Below are 27089 nucleotides of genomic sequence, written 5' to 3'. Positions count from 1 at the left end.
TATAACTTTTAAAAATTATAATAAAATCACTAAATTTTTAATTCGCTTTCAGTAATATCAATTAAATCTCTATTAAATAAATTGTTTATGTAAAATAAAATTTCGAGTTAAACAAAACAAAAAATAACGATTTTAGGAAACGAAAAAAATTATGAACACGATAGTTTGAGAAGAAAAAGAGAGTTCAATTCATCCCATAAATTATTAATAAATGATAGAACTATCATTAATTGTGATTGTGTTGTGCATGATATTTTTCGTAGTGGTACAATTTTGAACAAAATTGACACTTATAAAGATCTTATCGATGTGAAAATTAAATTACATCATACATCTAAGCTTAGGTGAGATTTGGATCAATCAGCCTTTATTGTTTTAATACCTTATAAGGAATTTCGTGGAAGAGGTGAAAATTAGAGTATTTTATCAAATTTGAGATTTTGTCTCAATTTTATTGTACAAACAAAATTAATATCTAATAATATCAATCGAATTAATATCGTTCAAAATAAACCGCAGCTTTTTTTGTATGAAAGGTCCATGCTCGATGCCCAAATTCATCACTGTCTTATCTTCTTTCTCCTTAACTTGGAAAGGTTTTATCCTGTATTTATACCGGATTTCATTGGAAATACAAATATCAAATATGGATATAAAAGTTGAAACCAAATGAATTCTTCGAAGTTAAAACTAAAACGCAACAACAATAAATAAACCATACGTACAAAGAATGATAACTACCTTAATTTATCCGGAGTTGTATGAAAAAACGGCGAAGAAAAGTCCCACAGGGGCGACCTGAGAACACACCAAGTGATGGGAAACTAGTGGATAAAGATTTACTCACTTCAAGTTAACATCATGTGTTCTAAGGTCGACCCGGTTGGACTTCTCCGCCTGTTACCAACATTTGCTGACAACATGGAAATGTAGAATCAAGCAGCTTATAAATACATTTTCTAGTGATTTAGTACATGCCTTCAAATGTACTACACAATGGTGATACAGTACAAGTCTCTATTGCCAATAATTCAATCACTGGTGTCAAGTACAACTCTGTACTCCATAGTTCCAAACCCTTGTAAATTTGTACTCTCCCATTGTAAAATAAAATGAAATTTCTAAACTAAGCTTAGCTATCACTTTCACTACTATTTCTAGTCTATAATTTTTTTATTAAAAAAATTACTCAGTTTTATCTTACTTGATTCTAGCAAATATTTTTAAGAGAGAATATTTTCGAATCTGAATGTGAAGAGAACCACAAATATCGGAGTCCTACGCATGATGTAAATAACATTATCCCAAATATCATCACCAACCAAGGTTTAAGGACATGTGTTGGGACGAGATAATAAAATAATTTGGTCTTTCCTGATGTTTGATTCTAGTTCTGTCCCGCGGGTTCCAGTCTTCCACAATGAAAGCAGGCCTAAGGGTAGTGGTATACTCTTCCCTTTAAAGCAAAGGGCTTGTGCAATTCAAGATATTGAATGCAAAGGATTGACAAATACATTACAAATATGCAGAAGTAACAGCAAATGGTTAAAGGCGAGTTTCCTCTCATTCACTTGCAAAGGCATTCAAAAGTTGAATTTCATTAAAGAAGTTGCAAAGAATGTACCATATGAAACCCTGCATATTACCAACACAAATTCTCCTAGAACGTGAATCCTATTTTCACCCATCCTATACAGGAAACTAAAAACTGCCTAAGAATCTGCAACGAAATTTTTCGAGTCACAATCGGAGCAAACGGGGTCTTTGCCGGATCACATCAGAACATGCATTCTCCTAGAACAAGAGAATCCTATTTACAAGTATCCTACAGGGGAAGGAACTTAATACTGGTGCAGTGTGCCTAACAGTATCAGCAACGAAATTTTACAAGCTGAATTGCAGCAAACAAGGCCTTCGGCCGATCGGAATCCGGCCCAGTCAGTGTAGAAAGATGTTGTCACCAATCCTTGTTTCTCTTCCAGCAACCAAACCTGCAACAATAGAAAACGAGTCCATTGATAAAACTTTAAACAGAGGAAACGAGATGATGAGAACACACATTTATGAGATAAAAGAACTTACCAAACTTTGCAATGTTCTTCTGTGGCTTGCAGGTAGCCAAATCTTCATACTCCTTGATCACATCAATGGCAAGACCACCATAGATATCCTTCCACAAAGTATATTGTTCCTCAATATTAGCAAATCTCAAATGCTGCAACTCTTTCCTCGAGTACATTATCTTTGTTGAATCCATGGATCTCACAGCTTCTCCTAAAACCTTTCTTGCAACCCTTCCCTTCCTTCTTGACCTTTTAGCTTTCTTCTCATCAACTTCAAGTTTCCCCTTCTTCTTCTTCTTCTTCTTCTTCTCATATTTTACACTGCCGTTTCCAGTTATGGCGAGTGGGAATGATCCGATCAAAGCTGTATCGTCGACGACTTCAATCTTTAGAGGCAGCCTGACAGGAAAATCAAGATCTTTGGCAATGAAAAATCTCCCAACTTCAAGATCAATCAAGGGTGGTTTCTTTTCGGAGTCCATTGCAGTTTGAGAATCCAAGGCTTTTCCTTTGATGATCCTTTTGTTGACAGCTTCAATGGCATTGACTCCAAAGGAACATTCTTTCTTTTCTCTCTGCAAAAACCCAGAAAGAGGGGCAGTTTTCTCATTGAAAGAATGAAGACACAGTTCTTGGTTTCCTTCTGAAAGAAGAGGAGAACTTTGGGTGTTCTTCTTGGGACTGTTATTATCATCCATGGTTGGTTAACTCAAGCTGATGGTGGCGCAAATGAGAGATGACAGTATTCTGGGATTATAGGATGTGGGTTGGGAAGTACAATAATATATGTATATATATACATAGTTGACATTTGCAAGGGCCGGATTATCTAATCATATCTGATGGATTTATTTATAATTTTTTTAATTATTGATAACATACATATACTTTATAAATATAGTTTTTTGAATTCAGAACTTTTAGGGAGGATAACCTTCCCTTTAACTACCGAGGTCGTAAATACTTTAAGTAATATGTTAGATAACCTAAATCCAAAGGTTCTGATTTGGTCCAATTGTTCAGGTCGATTTTTATTTTGAAAATTTTAGTTTAGATCCAGTTGGATTTTTCTTTAGAATGTGGTTGAATTAGATTGGGATCAGGATAAAAAAACTAACCTGACTTGACTCAATCTAACATAATAGGATAATTATTCTTTATATACTTAAAAAAATAATTGTAATAATATCTATTTCTATTTTAATTTTTCAATTACATCCTTATTTCATTTAATATCAAGTCAAATTTTAGGTCGGGTGGAGACCCTCCTATATCTGGATCGGGATGATGTGGCTGAATTTTCCATTATTAAAATAAATTCAGATAGATCAGAAATCGAACCAGATTCAATCTGCTGTTATTCCTAAATGTATCTAATTTGAATGGTGAATGGAATTGGCTACTCTTATATACGTATGTTGGTGGAGACCCTCCTATCCGTTTCATTAACATTATCTTTTGAGTAGCTTCGTTCGTTGCATTAATATTAAACCCTAATGTTGAGGGAAGACCAAATTTGATTGATCGACAATGAAAGCAAGCTTATTGGGATGTTAAATGTCCCAAGGCCTGTCTGAGCTTTTTGAAAATGCCCAAGGACAAATTAGAATTCATTGATGAGAAAATCTCTTATCAAGAGAAATCACAAAATTTAATTCGATAACTGATTTCAACGTAAATTATCCAATTTCTTTTTCTTTACGCTTGAAATATCACTGAAATTATCAAACTTTTTCTTTGTTTCTTCTTGGAGAAGATATAAACATCAACAAATCAAAGACTACTGCACTTGGATTAGTTCCAATCTCTCTCAACGTAAACATTCACGAAGCATAACAAAGAAGAAATTAAAAACCAAATCATACTCGCCAACACGACCCGATCCCTTGGTCAATTTTATGACTAAATCCGAAACCGACAGAAATTAAACGGATCAACCCAATCCTAAGCTTACCATGTCATATATGAAAAATATGATAATGTATTTATAATTAATATTAAGTGACCAGTTTAAAATCTGTATTGATTATGAAACCAACCTATTCATAGGTTGTGGAACTCCCGATGACTGGAGGAGAAACTCGGGTTCATTTGCTTTTTAAGTCTCGGGTGCCGCTGCTACTGCTGGAGCCTTCAACAATGGTTGGAGAGCCTTGACAACAATGCTCATGTTTGGACGGAACTCGGCTTCATATTGCACACATAATGCTGCCACAGCTGCCAACTGCATCAGCAGAGACAACGAATGCGATATGTTAGTACAGTGTGCATTATGAAATTGAACTGGTGCAAGTTATGCAGATACAGGATAAGAATACCTTAGCAACGGCTTTAGGAGGATACTCTCCCTTCAGTTTTGGATCTACGCATTGTTTAACTTTGTCTTCGCTCAGTCTTGGGGTAGCCTGAAATCGAGAAAACGGAATGTTGAAGTGTCGATCAAATTTTACGAGGAAAGATTAGCAGAAAGAAGAGAAAGCAATAAACGCACCCAGGTAACAAGACTCTGCTGTCCACGAGGCATCGTGTGGTCAACAGGTTTCCTCCCCGTAAGAAGCTCTAGAAGGACAACCCCAAAGCTGTAAACATCACTCTTTTGCGTCAACTGACCGGTCATTGCATACCTAGAAAACATTCGAGCCATAAAATAAGTTCCAAATCCTAAATAATCTTTGCAGCTCGGCAACAGGCAATAACTGGTTTAGTTTGAGGAGAGAAAAAATAACCAATATAAAGAGATTTTGAAAGATACTCTGGAGCATGATAGCCGAAGGTTCCCAAAACTCGAGTAGAATGAAGACGAGCAGCCATGTCAGGAGCCTGGTTTGAGAGGTTAAAATCTGCAATTTTGGCTTTGAAGTCTTCAAAAAGAAGCACATTGCTAGATCTGATATCTCTGTGGATAATCGAGGGTTGAACCTTCTCGTGCAAGTACTCCAAGCCCCTTGCTGAATCAACTGCAATTCTTACCCTCTGCATCCAGTCAAGAACTGGCCCCGGTTGTGCCCCTTGAACTCCCTTCCTTCCTATGATTCCCAAAAGCAAGAAAAGTGTCAAACTAAATGAGTCCACTCCGGTCAGATAAATCTATATCGGGAATCAATATATAACGTCATGGCATCACAAACCATGCAAAATGTCATGAAGCGAACCCATCGTTGCAAACTCATAGGCAAGCACACGGTGATTTCCTTCAACACAGTAACCTTGCAACTTGACAAAATTGTCATGCTTCAGTCTTGAAACCATGGAAACCTAACCATAGAAAATTCATGCAGCGGAAGCATCAAGAAACAAGGGGAAACATGACATGACAAGAACCCGAATTTTAGAACTACAATTTCTTATACACACCTGGGTCAAAAACTCTACATTTGACTCGGACTCGGCAGAAACATCGAGCTTTTTAACAGCCACAGCTTTTCCATTGTTCAAGTCAGCATAATAGACCCTTCCATAAGAACCCTCACCGATCAAAGCCTTTGATCCAAAACTGTCGGTTTTTTCTTTCAATTCTTCCAATGCTAATGCAGGAACTTCAATTGGTGGTGGTGAATTTTGCACTTCAGGTTTGATAGGAGCCGGCACCTTTGAGTTTCTATTATGCCCTGGAAGCCCGTAGAATTAACAATGAGATTGCAAGTAAAAGTCAGATATAAAATAAACAAGGCAATCTAAGTCGATTCCTAATTCTTGCCTAAATCATAACAAGCTTAAAACGCCAAAAAAGGGGGTTTTCAGTCCAACTTCGAATAACGAGCAAAATACTTTGAGAGTTATTATTTTTCTCTGATGCCTTTTTCCCTCCTAAAGGCTCATGAAATGCCTAAATGCTCATGGTAGACTACAAATGTTAAGAACATATAAAGAAGGCAAATCATTAGAACATAACGAACTTCCGTATCTCTTCTCAGTTCTCATAAATAAGAAAAGGCTCAGTTATGTATACATAATATGAATAGCACTTCATACTTTCTGGTGAAGAACCAACAATAGAAAATATGCCTCTCATCCCCATTAACCCGAGTGTGGTAAATACTAAATACATATAAGATCTGTAAAACTTAGTATTATCTGTATTTGCAAGAAAATGAATACGGCATTCACAATGCCAAAGGATTTCTAACAGTAAATTGGAATTATCAAATCAAGTAAGCAACAAAGTAGCATACCATCCGTATGATCCTTGGGTGCTTTCAAGTGCTCGTTTTCATGTGGTTGGTAACTCTCGTCTGCCTGATGGGAACAGCAAAGCCAGCGACGCATCCTTGATCTTTTCTTCAAATACAAATTGCCAGTATTTTCTAATTGAACAAAGGAGCCTCGAGGAGGTGCATGTGCCTGCATAATTTCGCAAAACATCCATTCATAATCCAATGTAAGCATTGTCAAAACAAATCATTTGAACATAATAAAAAATCAAATAAAGCAACAGAGCATACAGAAGAAAAGCTCAAATTCACCCCATCATTGCATTTCAATTACTTCATGGTAGATAAAACAATCACCCACATCAAGAGAAATGTAACACAATTCAAATTTGAACACACAAAAAAAGGTAAAAAAATTAATTCAATTAATCCTAATTAAGTAATCAAACGTCAAGAGATAAATTCTCAATAAAATGATAAACGGAATGAGACTCGTTAAAAGCTTACTGTCAAGCCGGGCCAAATTAAACCAATGGAAAAAAGAGAAATTAAAGATCAGAAAAGCAAACAATTCAAAAATCATACCACGACCCAGAAAAATTAAGCCCCGGATCTTAAATGGGTTTGCTACAAATTCAAAAAAGAAGTAGAAAGAATCTAAATATAAATGAAACCCTCAAATTTCCTCTTCAAGATGATAAAAAATAGAAAGGAAAAAGGAAAAGATACAGATAAGCAAACAGAAACAATAGATTTCAATAAACTAAAGGATTAAAATTGGTAAAGCATAAGAAGAATACCTGGATTTCCCCTCTATTTTCTCTCTTCCTTTTCTGATTTGTTGGAAGAAATTTCCTCTCTTGTTCTCTTCCTCCTCCTAGGGTTTGTTACCAGCTTTACTGGTTCCGGATGAAGGTATTGTTAAGGAGAGAGAACGAGGGAAAATAGAGAAGGAAAATATAACTGAGAGAGAGACGGAGACAGAAATTGAAAAAAAAAATTAATCTTTAAAGGCACTTTATTTTTTTCCTTTTATGCTTTTGCTTGTTTGTCTTGTAGGAAAACGAGAGAAAATTTTAAAAAGGCCTAATAAAGAATTTAGCTTCAAAATTTGCAGTTCTATCAATTTAGTCATTTATTATTTTTAACTAAATCTCATACTAAAAAATCAAATCTTTTTTTAAAAATACATTGATATGATATGGTAGATTGAGTATATTTCATAATGATATTATATATTACCTTAATAAAGGATTTTAAAAATACATTAAATTATTTTAAAAGTAAACATAAAATATATATATATCATTATTGTGAGTTCTCGTGTCAACTTCTTAACATTTTAATTATAATTTTTATTTAAAAAAATATTTCCATTTTTAAAGATTGAAGGTAAAATTTGATTTGTTTAAAATATTACGGGTCAAATTTAGATAAAAATTATAAGAGTTAAATTTAAAAAGTGTAATAAGGACTAGTTTTATCATTATCTAAAAGTTCGAAAAATATGACAGAGATGCAACGAGGAAAAGTGAAATAATGATTGATGAAGTGAACATTTCCACATATTGTATAAATAATTGAAGCTAATAAAATAAAGGGTAAAATATACAAATGGTCTCCCAACTACATTATATTACTTTATTAAGTCTCATTATTATTAAAAGTTCTAAAATGATCACTCAACTATTTATATGTTACAATAGTCATTTTCCATTAAAAAGTTGACGCTCATCTAAACTAGGCATTAATTTACTGACTGAGATTTTATCCATAAAATACAACTAAATTGATTTTGAGATTAAATTTGATCACATCACAATCAACATGTAAACGTCTATCTTAAACATCTACCATTTTTTAAGGGAAAATGATAAGTTTGGAACAAATAAATAGTTAGGTGACTATTTTGTAATTTTTAATAGTATAAGGATCATTTTGTAACTTTTAATAGTCAAATGACTTAACAAAATAATACTAATAATTTCCTTCATTAGCACGAATCAAGTTACCTTAATGGTTAAAGAAAAGATGATTACTTTTAAAGGTCTTAATTCAAGCACTAGAGATTGTACATGGTATTTGAGTGTTTATTAAAATCTTGAAAACATATACTATTTCTAAGCACCTTACAAAACAAAACAAAATAAATAATAAATTCAATTGATTTCAGATAGCGTGTGAAATCAATTTCAAACAGATTAAAATTGGAACTTACTTCTTAATGTTATTAAGTAAATGAATGAAATTAAAAGTTAAATTTAAAAAATAATTACTATTTTGTTCTAATACAAAACTTTATTAAAATTATGGTTCTGTCTTTAAAAATGCTACGGATAATAATGAGTAATATATTATGAAATAATAAAAAGAAAATAAGTAAACACATATTTTATTTTTTTATAAAAACTCTTTCAAAAAAATAAAAATATGAAAAAAAATTCACTATATAAATTGTAAGAAAATTCTCTAAAATCGCACAACAACAAAAAGCTAAATGTAACAATCTTAAGCATATGAATTTATCTAACGAACTCATCAGTTAAAATAAATATTTGTTCTTTCTAATGTCATAAGTTCGAACCGTTGTGTTTGAAAGGTATGCTTAAGCATATATTTATAGTTAAATATACACTTAAAATATTAAAATATTATATCGTTCTATAAGGCCATAGCACACCATTAATTTTTATTTTCTTCTTAATTTATTTTTCATTAAATGAATTAATCTATAATATATATTTTTAAATATTTTAAGATAATTATAAATTAGTATATTTTTTAAATTTTTTTAATTGATTGATGATGTACATACATCTTGATGGCGTAATTTTTTAAACCTAAAATTTTAAGAAAAATATTTTTTTTCTTATATCACTTAGATAATTTTATAAATTTTAATAAAAAATTTTAAATCGTAATGGAATAAAATTTGGATTATAATAAAAAATGTAATTATTGATGAAATAATGTATTTAGTGGACCTTGATTGAGACATCGGGGGGGGGGGGGGAAGAGTGCGTTGGATGCCAAAGCAAATATCTGGGTTTGGTTTTTTCATCATTTCAATGTAATAATGTCTCTTAGTCATTTCTAAGCATATTTAATAAAATAGTTATTACTTAATATATAATTTTTTTACAAATATATTAATTTATTATTATGTGTCTCTCTCTCTGTATATATATCGATGGATTAAAATTATTTGTGAAAAAACTACAATCGATGTATCAAATAATTGCTCTTAATAAGAACATATTTTGAAAATTTATAATTATATTAATGATTCTTGGATGGAAATTAATCTTTTTTCTTATAATATATAGCATAACTTAATATTGTGTGGGCAATGGTGATGACTTGGAGTTGAATCATCCTAGACTAGCATTTTTTGTTTGTGTTTGACGTGGCATTCTTTGGGGGCAAACCAATAACATTAATTAAATGAGAACATTCCACCGATTTTTTTAATATATATATAAAAGTTAAATCAGTTATATCATTTAATCAATTTTAACAATTAAAACTTATATTTTTAGTATACTGTTGTATACATGTAGATTTAAAAAAAAAGTTATTAAAGTTATAAAAAACTAATAAATTTATTAAAATAACTCGATCAGTGATGGATCTATAAATATTTTTAAGGTGTACATATGTATATATATTAATAACATAAAATTTTAGTTCGAAGTTGACACAATTAAAATAATATTTATCATAAAATACACTTGCATCCATCATTGACATGTGATGTTATCTAATAAAAAAATATCGTTAAAAATAATATTTAGAAACCCTATTTTCTCTCTCTAACTTGAATGGCATGATATGTATCTTTTTTAAATGGAGAATCCTTGTGAGAGAATAAATGGGAAGCTTTGCTTTGTTGGTAAGTATGACAATTACAAAGATTACTTTCAAATAAGTTCAAGACAATGAATGCTAGCAGTGGTTTAATGAGATAAATCATGGAACTTTATTTAGAAACCCTCCTTTCTTTCTCTAAATTTCGTTTTTTTTAATTTCAAATCAATTTAAAAATATTATTATTATTATTATTATTATTATAGAAGTCATTGATTTTATTAAAAATATAAAATATCTTGAATTATAATAAATATTTACAACCATAAATTAGCTGACCATATTCCCATATGTAATGGGGTAAGGGGGAGATAGGATAATAGGCTGCCCCAAACGCCAGGTTGAGAACAGCTTCTGTGGGAGACCTCCGGCAGTCAGAATTATGAATTGCCCACAGTGGGACAATTTCATATAATCATTTAAACAAAAATTAGTAACTTAAGATCACATAACGATAATACAATAAAAGATTAAAAACCTAACCAAGAAACTCAAACAAATATAGCTTACAAATAAATTTGATCGCATCGAGAAACGAATCACAAAAAAGATCAAACTACTGAAAGATCATCATTAAACCGTAAATCAGACTCGAGTGACGTGAAAAGTTATTCACGAACGTAAATCAGATATCCAAATACAATCCAATCCGATGTTCCAAAACAAAAAAATACTAACAAGATAACAGATGAACACCATCTCGATCAGTCGTGACGCTGTCAACTCAACTCCTAGAACAAGATAAATGAACAAATGATCAAACGATCGAAAAACGTGCTAAAAGGCATAAGAAAATATGTCATAAAAGTATATGAAAACGTTATACAAGCAGACTTATTGAAAATAAAAAAATAAAAAAATAAAGATGTGATATAAGAAAATAAAATGATAATAAAAAATATCGACGGTCGACAATTAACATAAAATCGGTGTCGTCGCCGATCAATAAAGATTAAAAAAATGAATGACACACCAATGACAAAAAAATTAGATTTTTTCCTTTAATGTATCATTTATTATAATTATTATTGTTATTATTATTATTATTATTATTATTATCGTCGTGGTCTTAAATAATGTTAAATATCCATTTCATGACATAGGTCATAAAATTTGTCATCCGCCTTATTCATTTTTTATATCAAGCACGCATACAATAAAGTGCAAATTTATTAGTCCTATAAGAACAATTATGAATATCATGAACCTGTTTCAGAATATTTTGATCATCATAAATTCATATCATGTATGTTTTAGTAATTTTATTTCTATATAGTCTTAACATTTTCATGTCATTTAACTTATCATAATATTCATGCTTCATAGCATGTATTCATACTTGCTTTATATCATGTCATTCATGCTATCGTCTTCATACTTATAATCACTTATTCACATCATCATCATATCGTACACTCATATCAACCCGACATCGTTCATGCCAAAATTCAAGTCATGTATTCTTATCATCATATATTCGATTTTCTTTAGATTCAAGATGATTAAATAAAAACTAAAATATACAACATCTCTTTCTTGAAATTTTTTGGCAAAATTACTATTTTATATCTCATACTTTACATTCGTTACAATTTAATCCTTAACCTTGATTTCAATAACTAAAACAACATTTTGCATCCTAATTTATCCAATATTCCTCTAAATAATGGAAATCAATATTTGACATAAAATATAATATTTTAATATATTATTTATTAGTAAACTCGTTTTTTCTTAAAATTGTACATGGGATTGAAAATTTACTTTATATAGAAAAATGGAGAATTTTTTTTATACTTATATAAATAGAGAACGAGGAGATTCTTACGAAAAAATGAAATTGATTATCTTTAGTTTAAAAGTTTTAATTTCAGTTAAAATTAAGTTAATTTAACAATCTATAAATTATAAAACTTAAAAATTTTACCTTACGTGTATGGATCGTAAATTATTATTTTTTCTAAAATGTTACAATTCATAAGGTATAAGAATCCACGTGAATGGTAAAATTACAAATTTTCCCATATATTAACGTATTCCCTTACTTGTTCTTCATGCAAAATAGCTATATAAATTACACATGCTTCATTGTAATATCCATCACTAATCACGTCCCTCCTCCTACAAATTAAAACAAAAACAGTGTTTAATTCTTCCAAGTTCTGCACTTATTTTGTTCTTCTAGCTTTGTTAGGCAGCTTCATCTTCATCAACCCGGCATCCTGTGACGACGCAACACAAGCTTTGATCGATAAAATATGTCGGAAAATGGAGGAATATGCGTTTTGTAACAACACATTCAACCAAAACTTGAGTCCCACCGCAGATATCACTGCTCTAACTCAGATAACCGTCGAGCAAACGCTTAAAGTCGCGACCGACACGCATACTCTCATTGTGGGACTCATCGAGAAAGCAACTGATCCGGCGGAGAAGAACGCTCTCACGACGTGCGAAAACGCGTACCACGACGTGATGAATGGTTTCCAACAAGCGGCGTCGGCGTTCTTCGAGAAGGATTACAATAGCATGTTGAAGGCTGAACAACCGGCACCTAGAGCACAAGCTAGTTGCACCAGTATTTTCAACACTCCACCGAATCCTCCTAATCCTGTTGCGGAACAAAATACGCATACGAAAATCTTGATTGCAATGGCCATTGTTGCTGGAACTCAACTTACTTCTTGAATGTCTTAGTTGATTTCGATTCGAACCTCGAAGAACACCTTAGTCACATATAAATATAATATGTTGAAATGTCATAAAAATACGAATGTATATTTGATTTTAGTCATCGATATATATATATATATATATATATATATATATATTGCATGTAATTTTGGATAAATAATAATTCGAAAACGATTTCGATTAATATTGAAGGAGACCTTTAGATGACAATCAATGTATGACTATCAAATCTATCTTAACTCTTCAACACAACCAAGAAAGGGGTTAGAGCCTTCACAACCGTTTTATCATTTTTCTCATCCTCGACGATCAACTCTCTTCTATATAAAAAACATCGATAAAAAAATATTTTCTCATTAACTACAATTTTTCATCTAAATTTAAAAAGAAAAATCATTATCGATCGATGAAATAAAATTACCGTCAATTATCATATAAATGTATGTCTTATAATAAGTGGTGTATACTTGACTAGATTAATTCTTTGTGTAAATTTATTTTATAGGGTTTGATTTTGTTATATACTTTTTAGAGTTGTTTTTACAGCTTTATAGATAAATACTGCAATAAATTTATCTCAAAAAAGTTACACTTGAATTTTTAACATTATACACATTTATCCCACACATTTATCCCACAAATTTTTTTTTATGAATGAGGTCATTATTATTTCATTTTGTACACAGAACAATCCATCTTGCTTTGCAGACTCAACTTTCCATAAGTTTCGTTTTGATCACATGTCAAATTTTAATAAATAAATTTTATTAATTAAATTATTAATATTTTATTTTATATATAAATTAATCGATCACACACCGTTATCCTGAAAAATAAATAAATTTTATTAACAAACTTGAAGTCGTCTTATTTATTCAGATATCTTTTACACTTTTAAAAATCAAAATCAATATCAGTGTCTATTGAAAATATTTAATCTCAAAAGGAGTTAGATGTTATTTAAATTTAATATTTAAATTTAATTCTATAAATAAAAAATAGTATTAAGTTAATTTTATTTATTTCAAGATTTAGTGTAGTCAGAGATAGATCGAATGGTGTCGGAAGCAATCAAATTTTAAAGAAAGGCTTATATCACAAATAAGTACTTGAAGTATATCACATTTTTCATTTAGGTACCTAAAGTATTTTTTTGATCAAAATGAGTATCTAAACTTTTCTTCTTGGTCAAAATATGTACTTAAATTATTTTTGGTCAAAATAGATTCCTAAAGTATTCTTTAATTAATATTAGATGTCAATTTTTTATAACTTAGATAAAAAAAATTAAATACTTTAGGTACCTATTTTGATCAAATACTTAGAACTAGGGTAACAGAGTAGTGTTGCCTTAGTTTAGGTTTTAACCAATTTGACTTTATTTCTTCTCGTAGCTTGCATTCTCTTCTGGTTTTTTCTTTTTAAATTTAGTCGTGTCTTATGTTTCTGTCTATATGCAGAGATTTTTACGCAGTAATTTATTTACAGGGATTACTTTCCATTACAGACGCGCATATGAAGTCTGCACATGAACATTGTTCAACTATGTATTTATTTACTTATACATGCATTACATCTAATCTTTATCTTTGATTTTCTTACTGCCGGAGGTCTTCCACGGAAGCTGCTCTCAATCTTGGCATTGGGGGCATCCTACTACCCTACCTCTCTATTACCCCATTGCACATGGGAATAGGGTTTTGTTGTTGTTGTTGTTGTACCTATTTTGATCAAAAAGATAAATTTAGGTACTTATTTTAACCAAAAAATACTTTAAGTACTTAGATGAAAAAAGAATATATTGTAGGTACTTATTTATAATATAAGCAAAAAAATTCTAGTATAAAAAAGATATTTTTTTGATATTTTTTTATTAATAATCAAATTTTATACTTCTTAAAAATTTTGTAATTTTATATTTTTTAAAATTTTAATATAACTTCTTAACAATTTATATCTTTTATATAAATCTTGTAATTTCATATTTCTCAAAATTTTCTTTTTCATAGAGATCTTAATTCGACTAGTTATATTTAAAATTTATGTACATTATCAATTAATTAAAAAATTATGAATAAATATTATATTATAATCATTCTAAAATTATTAAAAAATACAATAAAAATCAATGTGATTATTAGATAGCAAAGAGTCTATAAACAATGAAAAAGAGGATAAAGAAAGGAAATCCTTCAAAAAAGTGTAAAGGGAAGGGAACCCACAATCCATGGCCATCATGAGCCTTTACCATTTGAAGGTGGAAAAGTACAATTTGACTATTTATTGTTAAATAAAAATTTATATTTTTATAATAAAAGCTCTACAATTATTGTTGTTTTTATCTTTAGAATCAATACAAAATTAGATTATAGAAAACAAAAGAAAATGGCCAAATTCAATGAGTTATATTGCCTTCTAGGTCAAAGTTTTCAACTTCCTTTTAAGAAAATAATTTTTTTTGCTTTTAGTAGTAATTTTAGCGGCGGGAGTAGTTAGTCTTCCTGAAGAATTTGGGAACTCAAAAGAGCCATTGGTTCAATGCTATTTGATTTCACATCAAATTTTGAAAAAGAAAAATTCTGCCTTTCACTTTCAAATTCCATCAGAGTCATTTCATCACCTACACTGATAATTTGGACTCTTGAGTGCCTTTGAAGGCTTTTAAAGGAGTTTCTGAGACTGGGACTTAGAGTATTTTGGTTTTCCTTCACTGGGTTTTTATCAACAACCCTTTTTTCCCACCATTTTTTTGGGATTGAGAATTGTTAGAGAGAAAAAAGATGATGATTTTTAAGCATTTTTGGACGAAGAGAACGTTGGTTGGACTTGGATTGGGGCAGTTTCTTTCCCTTCTTATTACTTCTACTGGCTTCTCTTCCTCTGAACTTGCTAAAATAGGTTGCTTTTTTTATTTTTGTTTTATGTTTTGTCCATGATGATGATATTGAAATATACCCTTTGATGAAAATTTGGTTAAGATTGGAATAGAAATATAATTCAATTAGTTTCATTTGATTCCTAGCTTTAATTCAATGTTTGATTTGATTGGTTTTTCAGTCTTGAACTTGTAGATATGTTTTTTGTGCTAATTGACTACAAAAAATGGTCTTCTAAAGTTTTTGAATATTTTTTGCTGTTGTTTGTTCATAATATTAGGTTTAAAAATAGTGAACTTTTTGGTTTGATTAACTATATTTCTTGTTCTAATTCAAGTATTTAGTTTCTGAATTTTCTCCTTGTTGTACTCAAAGGTACTCTTAAGTTTTGGATTCTGTGCTTTGACAACCTATGTAGTCGGACTTGGTGTCTATCTGCACTTGCTACTGCTTGTTCTATGTTATACTAGATTGCCAAAGTTCAAACTATAAATCACAGAAAGAAAAGAATAATGTATTGACATGGTGTTTGAATTATGTAGCATCGATCGGTTATTCATATGAAGATAATTTTGCATTTGTTTAGTGACATCGGACTATAGTTCATTTGTTTCTCTGTTTTATTGTGTATGTTAGGAATCAATGCACCAACATCTCAGTCTTTTCTAAATTATGTGCTCTTGGCTGTTGTCTATGGAGGTGTCATGCTTTACAGAAGGCAAGCCCTGAAGGTATTTCTTTGCTTTGACATATCTTCTTCTCGTATCAATTTTGAGTTTTTTTCTTTCCAATTTCATTTGATTGCGTGTCTCACTTTACCGTTAAAGGGTTTGTATATAAACAAAATGATACAAGTGCAAAGAGCGTGACTTATAAGGTAGCAGTTAAAAGGTTTTAAGATATATGATGGATTGAGCTACATGTCTCAGCAAGTGAATCTGGTTTCGCTTATTATTTCCCAGATGGATGAATATAAATGACTGTTATAGGCTTAAAATTTCCTTTTCTCGGTTGCCCTTTGCTATTATTTGAATTTGTAAAGAAACAGGTTCGGATTGGCTTGGGGAAGGTTTTGTTTTATTGATACACTGTTATGGATCTCTTTTCCCTCTCTTTCAATTTCGGTACCTTAAATTTTTCTTCTTATTCGGACTTTTTGCAGGCAAATTGGTATTATTATGTTGTTCTTGGATTGGTAGATGTAGAAGCCAACTATCTAGGTAAGCAGATCATGTTCTTCCAATGAACTTGGCCGACTTGTTATTAGTTATAACATGCTTCAATTTTTTTTCTTCTAATTATCATTTTTAGACTAAGCTTACGATAAAATGCAGACTTTGAGTGTTATATCTTTTCCGTCTCTTGTTAATTGACTGTTGCTTCACATGCAGTTGTGAAGGCGTATCAGTACACACCTATAACGAGTGTCATGCTGTTGGATTGTTGGTCTATCCCATCTGTCATGCTTCTGACCTATATTTTCTTGAAAACAAAGTACCGATTCAGAAAGGTTGCTGGCGTTATTGTTTGTGTTGCTGGTCTTGTCATGGTCGTGTTTTCCGATGTTCACGCAGGCGATCGATCAGGTAGCTTTGGCATTTGCTGCATTTTCCATATACTTTGTAATCTAAATATTAGTGATATAGTAGTGGAATTGGTCCTCCTGTTGATCCTTAACAGTAACATTTTGGCTGATCTTCATAACTATAAATTACATATGGTCATCTATTTTAATTTATTTTAAGACATAATGGGATCACACGGGGCTTATTATGATTTTGTGAGTTGTAGGAGGAAGCAACCCTCGTAAAGGAGATTTACTCGTTATTGCTGGGGCAACACTCTATGCTATTAGTAACGTCAGCGAGGTAATATATCTTGATCGGTTCATGAAATTTGAAATGGTTCACTCTCTTATTGTTATTGTAATGTCACCAACCTCACTGATGGTCTTGCGATGAATTGCTTCCTTGGCAGGAGTTTCTAGTTAAGAATGCTGATAGAGTTGAACTTATGTCATTTTTGGGCCTCTTCGGTGCCATTATCAGTGCAATCCAAATGTATCCTTGGTGTCCGGGTTTGATTGCGTTTAATTCAATGATTCCTAACCATTATCAGATTGTAGTTTTATGAAATTTCTATGTTTTCAAGGTTATGATGTGTCAGTAACATGCTACCATCTGCAGAATGTATGAAAACTGCTAGATAGCTGGTTACGTATTCTGTTGCATTAATTTTATTGTCGACCCGTTACCCTTAATGACGTTCTATAGAAGCATAGTCGAACGCAATGAACTCAAATCTATTCATTGGACATCTGGTGCTGTAAGTTTCTTCAATAAACTTGTTGTCCTTTTAGTTTTGATGTGCATATAAGCTTGAGTGTTTGTTTTCTTAATGCACGTTAACAATTCTTTTTGCTTTTCAGGCATTTCCGTTTTTCGGGTTTTCATTGGCTATGTTTCTATTCTACTCGTTTGTACCGGTGTTACTCAAGGTATGAGCATACGATTTAGGATTTCATCTTCCTATTTTTGGAACTGTAAAAGTTGGACTGCATTAGAATCCTATGAACATTTTCAATCTAATATTTCTGAACAATCTTTTGGATTTTGGTTTTCTTCCATGGCAGATGACTGGATCCACAATGCTCAATCTCTCATTGCTTACCTCGGATATGTGGGCTGTCGTAATCCGAATTTTTGCTTACCACGAGAAGGTTGATTGGATGTACTTTTTAGCGTTTTTTGCAGTAATGGTTGGACTTATCATTTATTCAGGGTAAGTAATTTGCAATCCAAACTCTTCGTTTTCCAACTTTTCGTCCAAGGCAAGCTTAGCTCCCTAAAGCATTCAGAGGCGAATTCGGTTGTGTTTTTTTCTTGCACAGGTTTCTAAATCATCATTGATCTCTTCGTGTCTATTTCTAGTATATGATTTGTCATCTGTTTCTTCGTATTTGTCCAGAAATTCATTTATGTATCACGAGAATGTTGATGCATATTGTCTTGTATGTTTCTGGTTCATCTTTCAATAGTGGTGACAAGGACGACGATCAAAGCCGAGATGAGGTTGCCGAAAGAAGCAAGCATTTCGATGAGGAAGCTGGTTCCAACAACATCAATCGAGCAAGTATGGCTGGGAGCTCCAAAATGGGGAACGATCTTACAACTAGCTTTGGCGGAAGGGAAATTATCGAGAATAAGGGCATCGGAAAACATGTCCAGGGTGAGAAATCATGATTTATTTATTACTTTCTCCTTTCAGATTGTTAAACACCATCTACCATAGGACATGTAAAAAGGATTGAATTCCAGTGCTTTCAATATAGGCCTTTTCATTCCCCTTTCACCGAGTCTATGTGATTCCGACTCTGAATGGATGTCCAATGCGGATATTGAAAGTTTTCGATATATTTAAGAGAGTTCTCGGAGGTTTATGTATCTATAACCATGTCTGAATACGGAGATATGTATTTCAAGAAAAATAAAGGATGAAATAGTTGGCACATGCCTACTTTTCTGAACTAAAATTCTGGTTGATTTGGAGTCTTCTCCACTTCAGGGTCTCGCCGGTAATAGAATTGTTGGACCTTTGATGACTTTGAATTAGCTCCTCGGTTCTGCTTTCTGATGGTTGCTCTTAATGGTTGAGGTTCCTCGCCGATGATGCTAGTGTTTGATTTCCGTAGAGGATTTGGTGCTTCTGTCTGGGTGCTGTCGCGGCATGTTCTCACCTGAGGCGCACATGTTGACTCCAGGTACAACTGCCTTGGCTTTCGGTAGTTGGCTTCTATCTCCTCCCTCTCATAACGGCGAAAGGTTGTTAGGGATGTTTAGGGACAAAATTAATAGAAAGATAAAAAGAAATATGTTGGGTCGAGTGGGTTCGTTGCGGGTTTGCATCCCAAATCTCGGGGCAGGATCGGAGTAATGTAATGGCATTTGTTGTATATCCTCCGCAAATTACACTTTTGCTGTCACTCCTCTGTTCGAGGAAACCCAGGCCTCCAAAATTTTCTCTAAGATATTTCATGATTTACTGGGAGGTATTCTGTTATTCTTTCCATTTGACTACAGTCCTTGACATGATCATTGTCAGTCTTATGACCACTAAATCCATCATTTTACAATCAAATTTACTCACTTACCAACCCATCAGTAGCTATCAACCTTAGGACTGATACTAGTCACCCTACTATCTCGAGTCAGAGACATATACTCGCACGAAGCAGAATTGCAAGAGATGATCGTGAACCCCCATACCCACTGTTCATCGATTCTTTTAATTTTTTTCTCCTCCTTTCTTTGTACCACCACCAACTCCGATTCTACGTCTAATCCCAAAAAAAAAATGAACCAACTAAGACCACCATCATCATCTCACTAGAGTATTAACAACATGAAATTAATTATATGAATATTTTGGGTTGCATTGGGTCAAATTTATCGTTAGCACGCGAAACTTGACTCAATACATAATACTTGACACATGGATGTCTTATGTTACATTTTGTCAAATTTAATGTTAGAAGTTTCATAAAACAGAGGATGGTGAGAAGGTTTTTGGTGTAAATATCACTAGTTGCAAGAGCAGTAGGTGAAGTCTTCGCCTCAAATATTAAAAGTTGCAGGAGCAGTAGGTGGGCTTGTAGCTCAGGAAACCTCACCTTCCCCGGTTTCTCTCAACACCCAAATCATCTTTAGTGTCCTTGTTGTGCTCTAAATCCTCGATTATAGCTGCCTTGCTTTGTTTTCTTCTGCTGCTTGGAAAGACAGAAAGGCAGGAGAAATGAAGTACTCAAACAGCTATGGCCACCAACATCCTTTGGTACCAATGAAACAAGTCTACATCCTCAGCCATGAACCTACAAGGTCATTTTTTTGCGGGAGATGTGGGGAGACGCTCTTAGCTGAAAGTGATGACCCTCCGGATGTCTATTTTGAGCTTGCAGCCCCATGTTTAAGCTGTGCGGAGCGCTGTGAGTTTTATCTTCACAAGGTATGTGCGCACCTTCAGAACTCTATAACCCTTTACATCCTCACCATCCTCTTCTTCTTATGGAAAACGATGCATATAGTAGTACCCCTCTTTGCAAATTTTGTGATAAATTTGGTAGGGGTTTCTATTATCATTGCTCTAGCGGTTTGGATTTTCATAATAAATGTGCTTTGTTTACATTTAATATTGTTAGAAATAACTTGAAAGAGCTTGAGCATGTTCCCCTCGTAGATGCACTGATTTCGACCGAAAAAAAGTGCCTTGCATGTCAAGAACCATTGGCAAAATATACATTCTTTTCTCCTTATTGTGGATTTAAACTACATAAGAGGTGTGGAGCGTCCTCTCAAACTGAATCATAAGTGTCATTGTAAACATCCTCTTATTTTACAATTTGGTAACAAACAATTCTTATGCACGATATGTGGAATAGGCCAAGAAAGAGGATTTATTTATGTTGTTCAACTTGTGGCCTTTTTGTTCATATTGAATGTTTATCACCGTCGCACAATATTGAATATAAAAACCATCCACACCCTTTCACCTTGTTCTGGAGACAAAGTCCATTCATTTGTGATGCGTGTGGCACTAGTGGAATTCATGTTGCCTATACGCGTGATGCTTGTGACATTATAGTCCACAATGAATGCATCTCATTGCCACTTGTCATCGAAAGCAAGTGGCACGATCATCATCTTTTTCACACATATTTTCGTCACAGAGAAGATATGAGAATTTTAGATTGATAATTTGCCATGAGGAAGTCAATGCAGAGCACTGTAGCTATTCTTGTTCAAAATGCAATGGTATCCTCCATGTGAATTGTGCATTGAAAGATGAAGAATTGTATTCTATAGTAAAAAATGAAGAAGAGGAACCTCTTGATATATCCGTGAACTCTATAATTGTTCTTGAATGGAATGATGCCGAAGAGGCCATGTAGTACAACATTTCAAACATATTCACTCCTTAACCTTAAATGACAGGGTAAGCGAATATGATAATAAATGTTGTGATGGGTGTTTGTTACCGATCTCGACTTCATTTTACTGCTGTTCACAGTGTAACTTCTATCTTCATAAATTCTGTGCTGAGTTACCATAGATAAAGCATGTTTGGCACCATCTTTGCCAAAAGCCACTAGTCCTTACCTCTAATGAATGGTTTGAATGTGTAAAATGTGATCATGCGTCTAATGCCTTTGTCTATAAATGTGAAGTATGTGGTGTTTATACATGCCTTCGATGTGTTCTTGCCCTTACACCAGGTGCTTGAACATATCAGGGACATAAACACCCCCTTCGTTTCTATACCGACTATGAAGGGCAATGCACTGCTTGTGGTGTTGATGATGTAAAAGTTGCAAGGATTGTGATATTTTAGATCACAAGTGTTTTTCACTTCCTATTACAATCCGGCACAAATGCGATGACCATTTTCTTTCACTCACTGATCACGATGATAATGATTATTCAGAAAGTCATTTATGTGACATGTGTGAAGAAAGCTGAGATCCAAATCTCTGGTTTTATCAGTGTGCAAGGTGTAATACTTCTGCTCACGTCAAATGTGTTTTTGGAGAAGGTCCATTCGTTAAACTCGGGAGTAACTTTGAAATGGAAGAGTTACATGAGCATCCTCTCACTTTTGTTAAAAAGATCTATTACTATCCGAATTGCAGTGACTGTAGTGAACCCTGTGTAGATTTGGCTGCCGAATGTACTGAGTCCGTATGCAACTATTTATTCATGCTGAAAGTGCATGATAACAAGGTTCTGTTGGTTTCTGTATACGTGGAAACTACCTCTTCTCTTTGGATGAAAAACAGATCTTGGTACTTGTAACGTCTGTTGTGTTTTATTATCTAAACTATGTTTTTGTATTTGTAGTTTAAATGCAAGGCCACCATGTTTGGAGTTGTAATGTGTGAACATTTGATTATGTTTTGATTATTCAAACTATAATTTGTTTGTAGTCCATAAAGAATGCATATTATTGCCCCGTATCATCAAAAGCAAATGGCATGATAATCGTCTTTTTCACACAATCTTTTCACAGAGAAAATATGAAAATTTTGGATTGCATAATATGCCACAAGGAGGTCAATACAGAGCACGGTAGTCATTCGTGTTCAAAATGCAATGATATTTTTCCTTGTGAATTGTGTAAGGAAATAAGGAGATTCATATTCTATAATAGAAAATGAAGAAGAGGAACCTCTTGATATATCCGTTAACTCCATAATTATTCTTGAATGGGATGATGCGGGAGGGGCTATAGAAGTACAACATGTCAAGCATATTCATTCTTTAAAGTTGAGTGACAGCGAGTGAATATGATAATATATGTTGTGATGGGTGCTTGTTACCGATCTCGGCTTCATTTTATTACTGTTCACATTGTGATTTCTTTCTTCATAAGGTCTGTACCGAGTTACCAAAGGTAAAGCATCTTTGGTATTCCTCATTGCCAACAACTATTAGTCCTTACTTTGAACGAATACTTTGAGCGTGTAACGTGTGATCAAAATTCTAATGCCTTCGCTTATAAATGTGAAGAATGTGGTATCTATATTCCTTCGATGTGTTCTTGTTCTTACACCCGTGATCGTACATGTCTAGGACATAAACACCCTTTCGTTTCTATATCGACTATATAGGGCAGTGCAATGCTTGTGGTGATGAAGAAGAAGGGACATTTCGTTGCAAGGATTGTAATATTGCTTTAGATCACAAGTGTTTTTCACTGTCTATTACAGTTCAAAACAAGTGCGATGAGCATCTTCTTTCGTTCGTTGATCACGATAATAGTAGTTATCCGGAAAGTCATTTCTGTGTTACTTGTGAAGGAAGCTGAGAACCAAATCTTTGGTTTTATCATTGAACAAGGTGCAATACTTCTGCTCATGTCAAATGTGTTCTTGGAAAATATCCATTTGTCAAACTCGAGAGTATCATTGAAGTAGAAGAACGTGAGAATCTTCTCACTTTTGTTCTTGAAGTTATTTTGAATGTTCATGGTAACAATTTGACTTGTAATTCAGATATGGATGACGGATGTGTTGTTGCATTTTACTTGTAATGATTGTTGTGTTTTATTATCCAAACTATGTTTTCATGTACAAATTCTCTTGTTAAGTTTTTGATAGTATACAAGGTGGATGAGTGTATGCTTCTGATATCGGATCTATTTTTTACTATTGTTCACAACGTGATTTCGTTCTTCATAAAGCTTGTTCCGGATCTCATTCGATCAACGATAAGAAATATATCGAATCCATCGTTGGTGTGTTCAAGTAGATGATGTGAATTGTGTCCTCGGAGAATGTCTATTCATCAAAACCGGGAGCATCCACAAACAAGTGGATCATCCACACCCTCTAGAATTTATGAAGAAGATAAATTCTACCCAGAATGCATTGAATGTGGTGAGCCCTGTGAAGATATAAGCTCTTGAATGTGCAGCTATCTTGTTCATTGGAAATGTATAAAACCCAGATGACTCTGATAGCATGCAATTTCACTTTTGGAAAAGATTCTAACGACAATGATGTAAGTTAAAATAATGTAATGCAGCCATTTGAAAAATCAGTACTAGAAGGCATAGTATGGTCCATGGTGATGGTTGAGTTTAAAATAAATCTCATAACTTGGAACTTGTTAGGTTTTGATTGGTGTCTGATTGTTCAATCTACGATTTCTTGTATTTGCATGATTTAAAAAGGAAAATCACAGGTGGTATATGCATTATTGTAAACATTTTTTTCTAAAAAAAATAAATAGAGGATGATGTGAAATTTTTGGTTTAAATATTACAAGTTGCAAGAGGAGTAGGTGAGTGTTGACCTTGATTCCTTATATAGTTGATGATATATATATTTGATTCGAATTTAATAAATCTTGGTTTGATATGATATTATAAAATTAGTGAATCTAAATTATATTTTTTTGAAATTAATCATTGGTATTTAATTTATTAACTAATTAATCTAGATTAAATATTGTATAGACAAGGATGACCATTCAACTCAATTTATTCTATTCGTAAACGTCATGCCTTGATTTTATTTAAGAAATCTAATTAGACCAATTGATAATTGATAATATCATACTTTAATCAAGAATATAAGAATGAATTTAGGGCCACAAGCCCGGCCCGGCCGTAGACACACATCTAAAATGTATTATTGGTCCCTAGTTTCCATTTCTCTAGCTCGCCAAGCTCTGATCGACAACGATGGCGGCGGCTACTGCAAACATCATACGACCCAAGCCTTCTCCTTTGTCTTACTCCTTCAAATCTTCGGTACCCAGTTCTAAATCCGTCCTTCCCTTTTCAAAAATCCCTCGAAAGCTCACGCCTTCACGTTCCCTCACCGTTTCCAGCTCTCTTTCACAATCAAATTCCGCCTCCTCCTCCGTCACCCCAACTACATCCTCTTCCCATGATTTCGTTTCGCGTTATGCCCCTGATGAACCGCGAAAGGGCGCTGATATCCTCGTGGAAGCCCTCGAACGTCAAGGGGTCAAGGTCGTGTTTGCTTACCCAGGTGGAGCGTCAATGGAGATCCACCAGGCTTTAACTCGATCCAAAGTGATCCGAAATGTCCTCCCAAGACACGAGCAAGGAGGGATTTTCGCGGCGGAGGGATACGCGAGGTCCTCCGGCCTTCCCGGCGTTTGTATTGCAACTTCCGGTCCGGGGGCAACTAACTTGGTGAGCGGTCTCGCCGATGCGATGCTGGATAGTATCCCTGTAGTGGCGATCACCGGTCAAGTCCCTCGGAGAATGATTGGAACCGATGCTTTTCAAGAGACTCCGATTGTTGAAGTATCAAGATCTATTACAAAGCATAATTATCTTGTGCTTGATGTTGATGATATCCCTAGGATTGTTAGTGAAGCTTTCTTTTTAGCTACCTCCGGCAGACAAGGCCCTGTTTTGATCGATATACCGAAGGATATACAACAGCAACTTGCTGTTCCTAAGTGGAATCAGCCGCTCCGATTGCCTGGTTATATGTCCAGATTGCCTAAGGATCCCAGTGAGGCTCATTTGGAGCTGATTGTGAGATTGATTTCGGAATCCAAGAAGCCTGTGTTGTATGTTGGTGGTGGGTGTTTAAACTCCAGTGAGGAGTTGAAGAGATTTGCCGAGCTTACCGGGATACCGGTCGCGAGCACTTTAATGGGTCTCGGCTCGTTTCCTAACTCGGATCCGTTGTCATTACAAATGCTCGGGATGCATGGAACCGTGTATGCTAATTACGCTGTTGATAAGAGTGATTTGTTGCTTGCTTTTGGTGTGCGGTTTGATGATCGTGTGACTGGAAAACTCGAGGCTTTTGCCAGCCGGGCCAAGATCGTGCATATCGATATTGATTCGGCTGAAATCGGGAAGAATAAGCAGCCTCATGTGTCGATTTGTTCGGATGTCAAATTGGCGTTGAAGGGGATTAATAGGATAATGGAGAATAAGGGAGCTAAGCTTAAACTCAATTATTCGGCTTGGAGGGAGGAGTTAAATGAGCAGAAGGTGAAATACCCTTTGAATTATAAGACCTTTGAGGAAGCGATTCCACCTCAATATGCGATTCAGCTTCTCGACGAATTAACCGATGGGAATGCGATAATAAGTACCGGTGTTGGCCAGCATCAGATGTGGGCTGCTCAGTTCTACAAGTACAAGAAGCCACGCCAATGGTTGACATCAGGGGGATTGGGAGCAATGGGATTTGGATTGCCTGCTGCCATCGGAGCTGCTGTTGCAAATCCCGGGGCAGTTGTTGTAGACATCGACGGTGACGGAAGTTTCATGATGAACGTCCAGGAGTTGGCGACGATCAGCGTGGAGAAACTTCCCATCAAGATATTGTTGTTAAATAATCAGCATCTGGGCATGGTTGTCCAATGGGAGGATCGGTTTTACAAGGCCAACAGAGCTCATACGTATTTGGGCAACCCATCGAGCGAGTCCGAGATATTCCCGAACATGTTGAAATTCGCAGAAGCATGCGGAATACCCGCTGCTCGTGTGACGAAGAAGGAATATCTCCGAGCCGCCATCCAAAAAATGCTGGAAACACCCGGACCTTACTTGTTAGATGTAATCGTTCCCCATCAAGAACATGTTTTGCCTATGATCCCAAGCGGAGGGGCTTTCAAAGATGTGATCACAGAGGGTGATGGAAGAACAAAATATTGATTTTGATGAACATCAATATATATGCATGCGTGCATGTATGTGGGTGTGTGTTTGTGTTCTTGGTAATGTATGTATGGGCAGCCATGGAAGCTCTGCCGAGTTTTTGTTGTTTCCATGTTCTTTTCCACTGGAATAATACGTAGGAAACCTGTTTGTGGGCTTATAATCTAGTTTTTCTCTTTTGAAAAAGTAGGTATTTAAACATAATTAAGAATATATACGTGTTTATAAAT

General features: G+C 33.9%; 5 protein-coding genes across 7 annotated transcripts; 3 read left to right on the top strand and 2 right to left on the bottom strand.

The window, feature by feature from the left end:
• Positions 1-1608: 1608 nt before the first annotated feature.
• Positions 1609-2761, bottom strand: LOC120218036. The gene is made up of 2 exons (XM_039215035.1): positions 2083-2761; positions 1609-1991 (listed from the first exon to the last, which is right to left on the bottom strand). The coding sequence occupies exons 1-2, from the start codon at positions 2759-2761 to the stop codon at positions 1939-1941; spliced, it is 732 nt and encodes a 243-aa protein (XP_039070966.1). The 3' UTR covers positions 1609-1938.
• Positions 2762-3893: 1132 nt separating this feature from the next.
• Positions 3894-7208, bottom strand: LOC120218171 (PTI1-like tyrosine-protein kinase 3). Its single transcript, XM_039215140.1, has 8 exons — positions 7015-7208; positions 6236-6404; positions 5418-5671; positions 5192-5318; positions 4816-5089; positions 4555-4687; positions 4382-4468; positions 3894-4287 (listed from the first exon to the last, which is right to left on the bottom strand). Exons 2-8 carry the CDS (start codon positions 6327-6329, stop codon positions 4162-4164), a joined length of 1095 nt encoding a protein of 364 aa, XP_039071071.1. The 5' UTR covers positions 6330-6404; positions 7015-7208; the 3' UTR covers positions 3894-4161.
• Positions 7209-12349: 5141 nt separating this feature from the next.
• Positions 12350-12769, top strand: LOC120218035 (pectinesterase inhibitor-like). The gene has a single exon (XM_039215034.1). The coding sequence runs from the start codon at positions 12350-12352 to the stop codon at positions 12767-12769; it is 420 nt and encodes a 139-aa protein (XP_039070965.1).
• A 2474-nt stretch (positions 12770-15243) lies between these two features.
• Positions 15244-19002, top strand: LOC120218168 (solute carrier family 35 member F1-like). Of its 2 annotated transcripts, none has more exons than XM_039215137.1 (10): positions 15244-15673; positions 16288-16382; positions 16814-16871; positions 17043-17237; positions 17443-17519; positions 17629-17711; positions 17928-17976; positions 18080-18148; positions 18284-18432; positions 18689-19002. In XM_039215137.1, the coding sequence occupies exons 1-10, from the start codon at positions 15556-15558 to the stop codon at positions 18891-18893; spliced, it is 1098 nt and encodes a 365-aa protein (XP_039071068.1). In that variant the 5' UTR covers positions 15244-15555; the 3' UTR covers positions 18894-19002. The 2 variants fall into 2 exon arrangements, with proteins under 2 accessions (XP_039071068.1, XP_039071066.1); XM_039215135.1 differs by having other exon boundaries at positions 17925-17976; positions 18689-18995.
• A 5831-nt stretch (positions 19003-24833) lies between these two features.
• Positions 24834-27057, top strand: LOC120218167 (acetolactate synthase 2, chloroplastic-like). 2 transcript variants are annotated; one of them, XM_039215134.1, is made up of 2 exons: positions 24834-26860; positions 26969-27057. In XM_039215134.1, the coding sequence occupies exon 1, from the start codon at positions 24889-24891 to the stop codon at positions 26854-26856; it is 1968 nt and encodes a 655-aa protein (XP_039071065.1). In that variant the 5' UTR covers positions 24834-24888; the 3' UTR covers positions 26857-26860; positions 26969-27057. The 2 variants fall into 2 exon arrangements, with proteins under 2 accessions (XP_039071065.1, XP_039071064.1); XM_039215133.1 differs by having other exon boundaries at positions 24834-26857; positions 26966-27050.
• Positions 27058-27089: the final 32 nt, after the last annotated feature.

The sequence above is a fragment of the Hibiscus syriacus genome, unplaced genomic scaffold, assembly GCF_006381635.1.
Source record: "Hibiscus syriacus cultivar Baekdansim isolate YM2019G1 unplaced genomic scaffold, ASM638163v2 tig00110195_pilon, whole genome shotgun sequence".
In the NCBI taxonomy this organism is placed as follows: domain Eukaryota; kingdom Viridiplantae; phylum Streptophyta; class Magnoliopsida; order Malvales; family Malvaceae; genus Hibiscus; species Hibiscus syriacus.
Note: the sequence above shows the minus strand (reverse complement) of the source record. Positions and strands in the feature narration are given on the sequence as shown.

Bases quoted from the DNA above. Each gene is read 5' to 3' on its own strand.
- LOC120218036 (XM_039215035.1), bottom strand. From the start codon at position 2,761: ATGGATGATAATAACAGTCCCAAGAAGAACACCCAAAGTTCTCCTCTT. The intron at 1,992-2,082 runs GTAAGTTCTTTT...CTATTGTTGCAG, and splicing joins GAAGAACATTGCAAAGTTTG to GTTTGGTTGCTGGAAGAGAA.
- LOC120218168 (XM_039215135.1), top strand. From the start codon at position 15,556: ATGATGATTTTTAAGCATTTTTGGACGAAGAGAACGTTGGTTGGACTT. The intron at 16,872-17,042 runs GTAAGCAGATCA...CTTCACATGCAG, and splicing joins TGTAGAAGCCAACTATCTAG to TTGTGAAGGCGTATCAGTAC. The intron at 17,238-17,442 runs GTAGCTTTGGCA...TGTGAGTTGTAG, and splicing joins TCACGCAGGCGATCGATCAG to GAGGAAGCAACCCTCGTAAA.
- LOC120218171 (XM_039215140.1), bottom strand. From the start codon at position 6,329: ATGCGTCGCTGGCTTTGCTGTTCCCATCAGGCAGACGAGAGTTACCAA. The intron at 5,672-6,235 runs GTATGCTACTTT...ACGGGCTTCCAG, and splicing joins ACCCAAGGATCATACGGATG to GGCATAATAGAAACTCAAAG. The intron at 4,688-4,815 runs GTATCTTTCAAA...AATGTTTTCTAG, and splicing joins TTCGGCTATCATGCTCCAGA to GTATGCAATGACCGGTCAGT.
- LOC120218035 (XM_039215034.1), top strand. From the start codon at position 12,350: ATGGAGGAATATGCGTTTTGTAACAACACATTCAACCAAAACTTGAGT.
- LOC120218167 (XM_039215134.1), top strand. From the start codon at position 24,889: ATGGCGGCGGCTACTGCAAACATCATACGACCCAAGCCTTCTCCTTTG.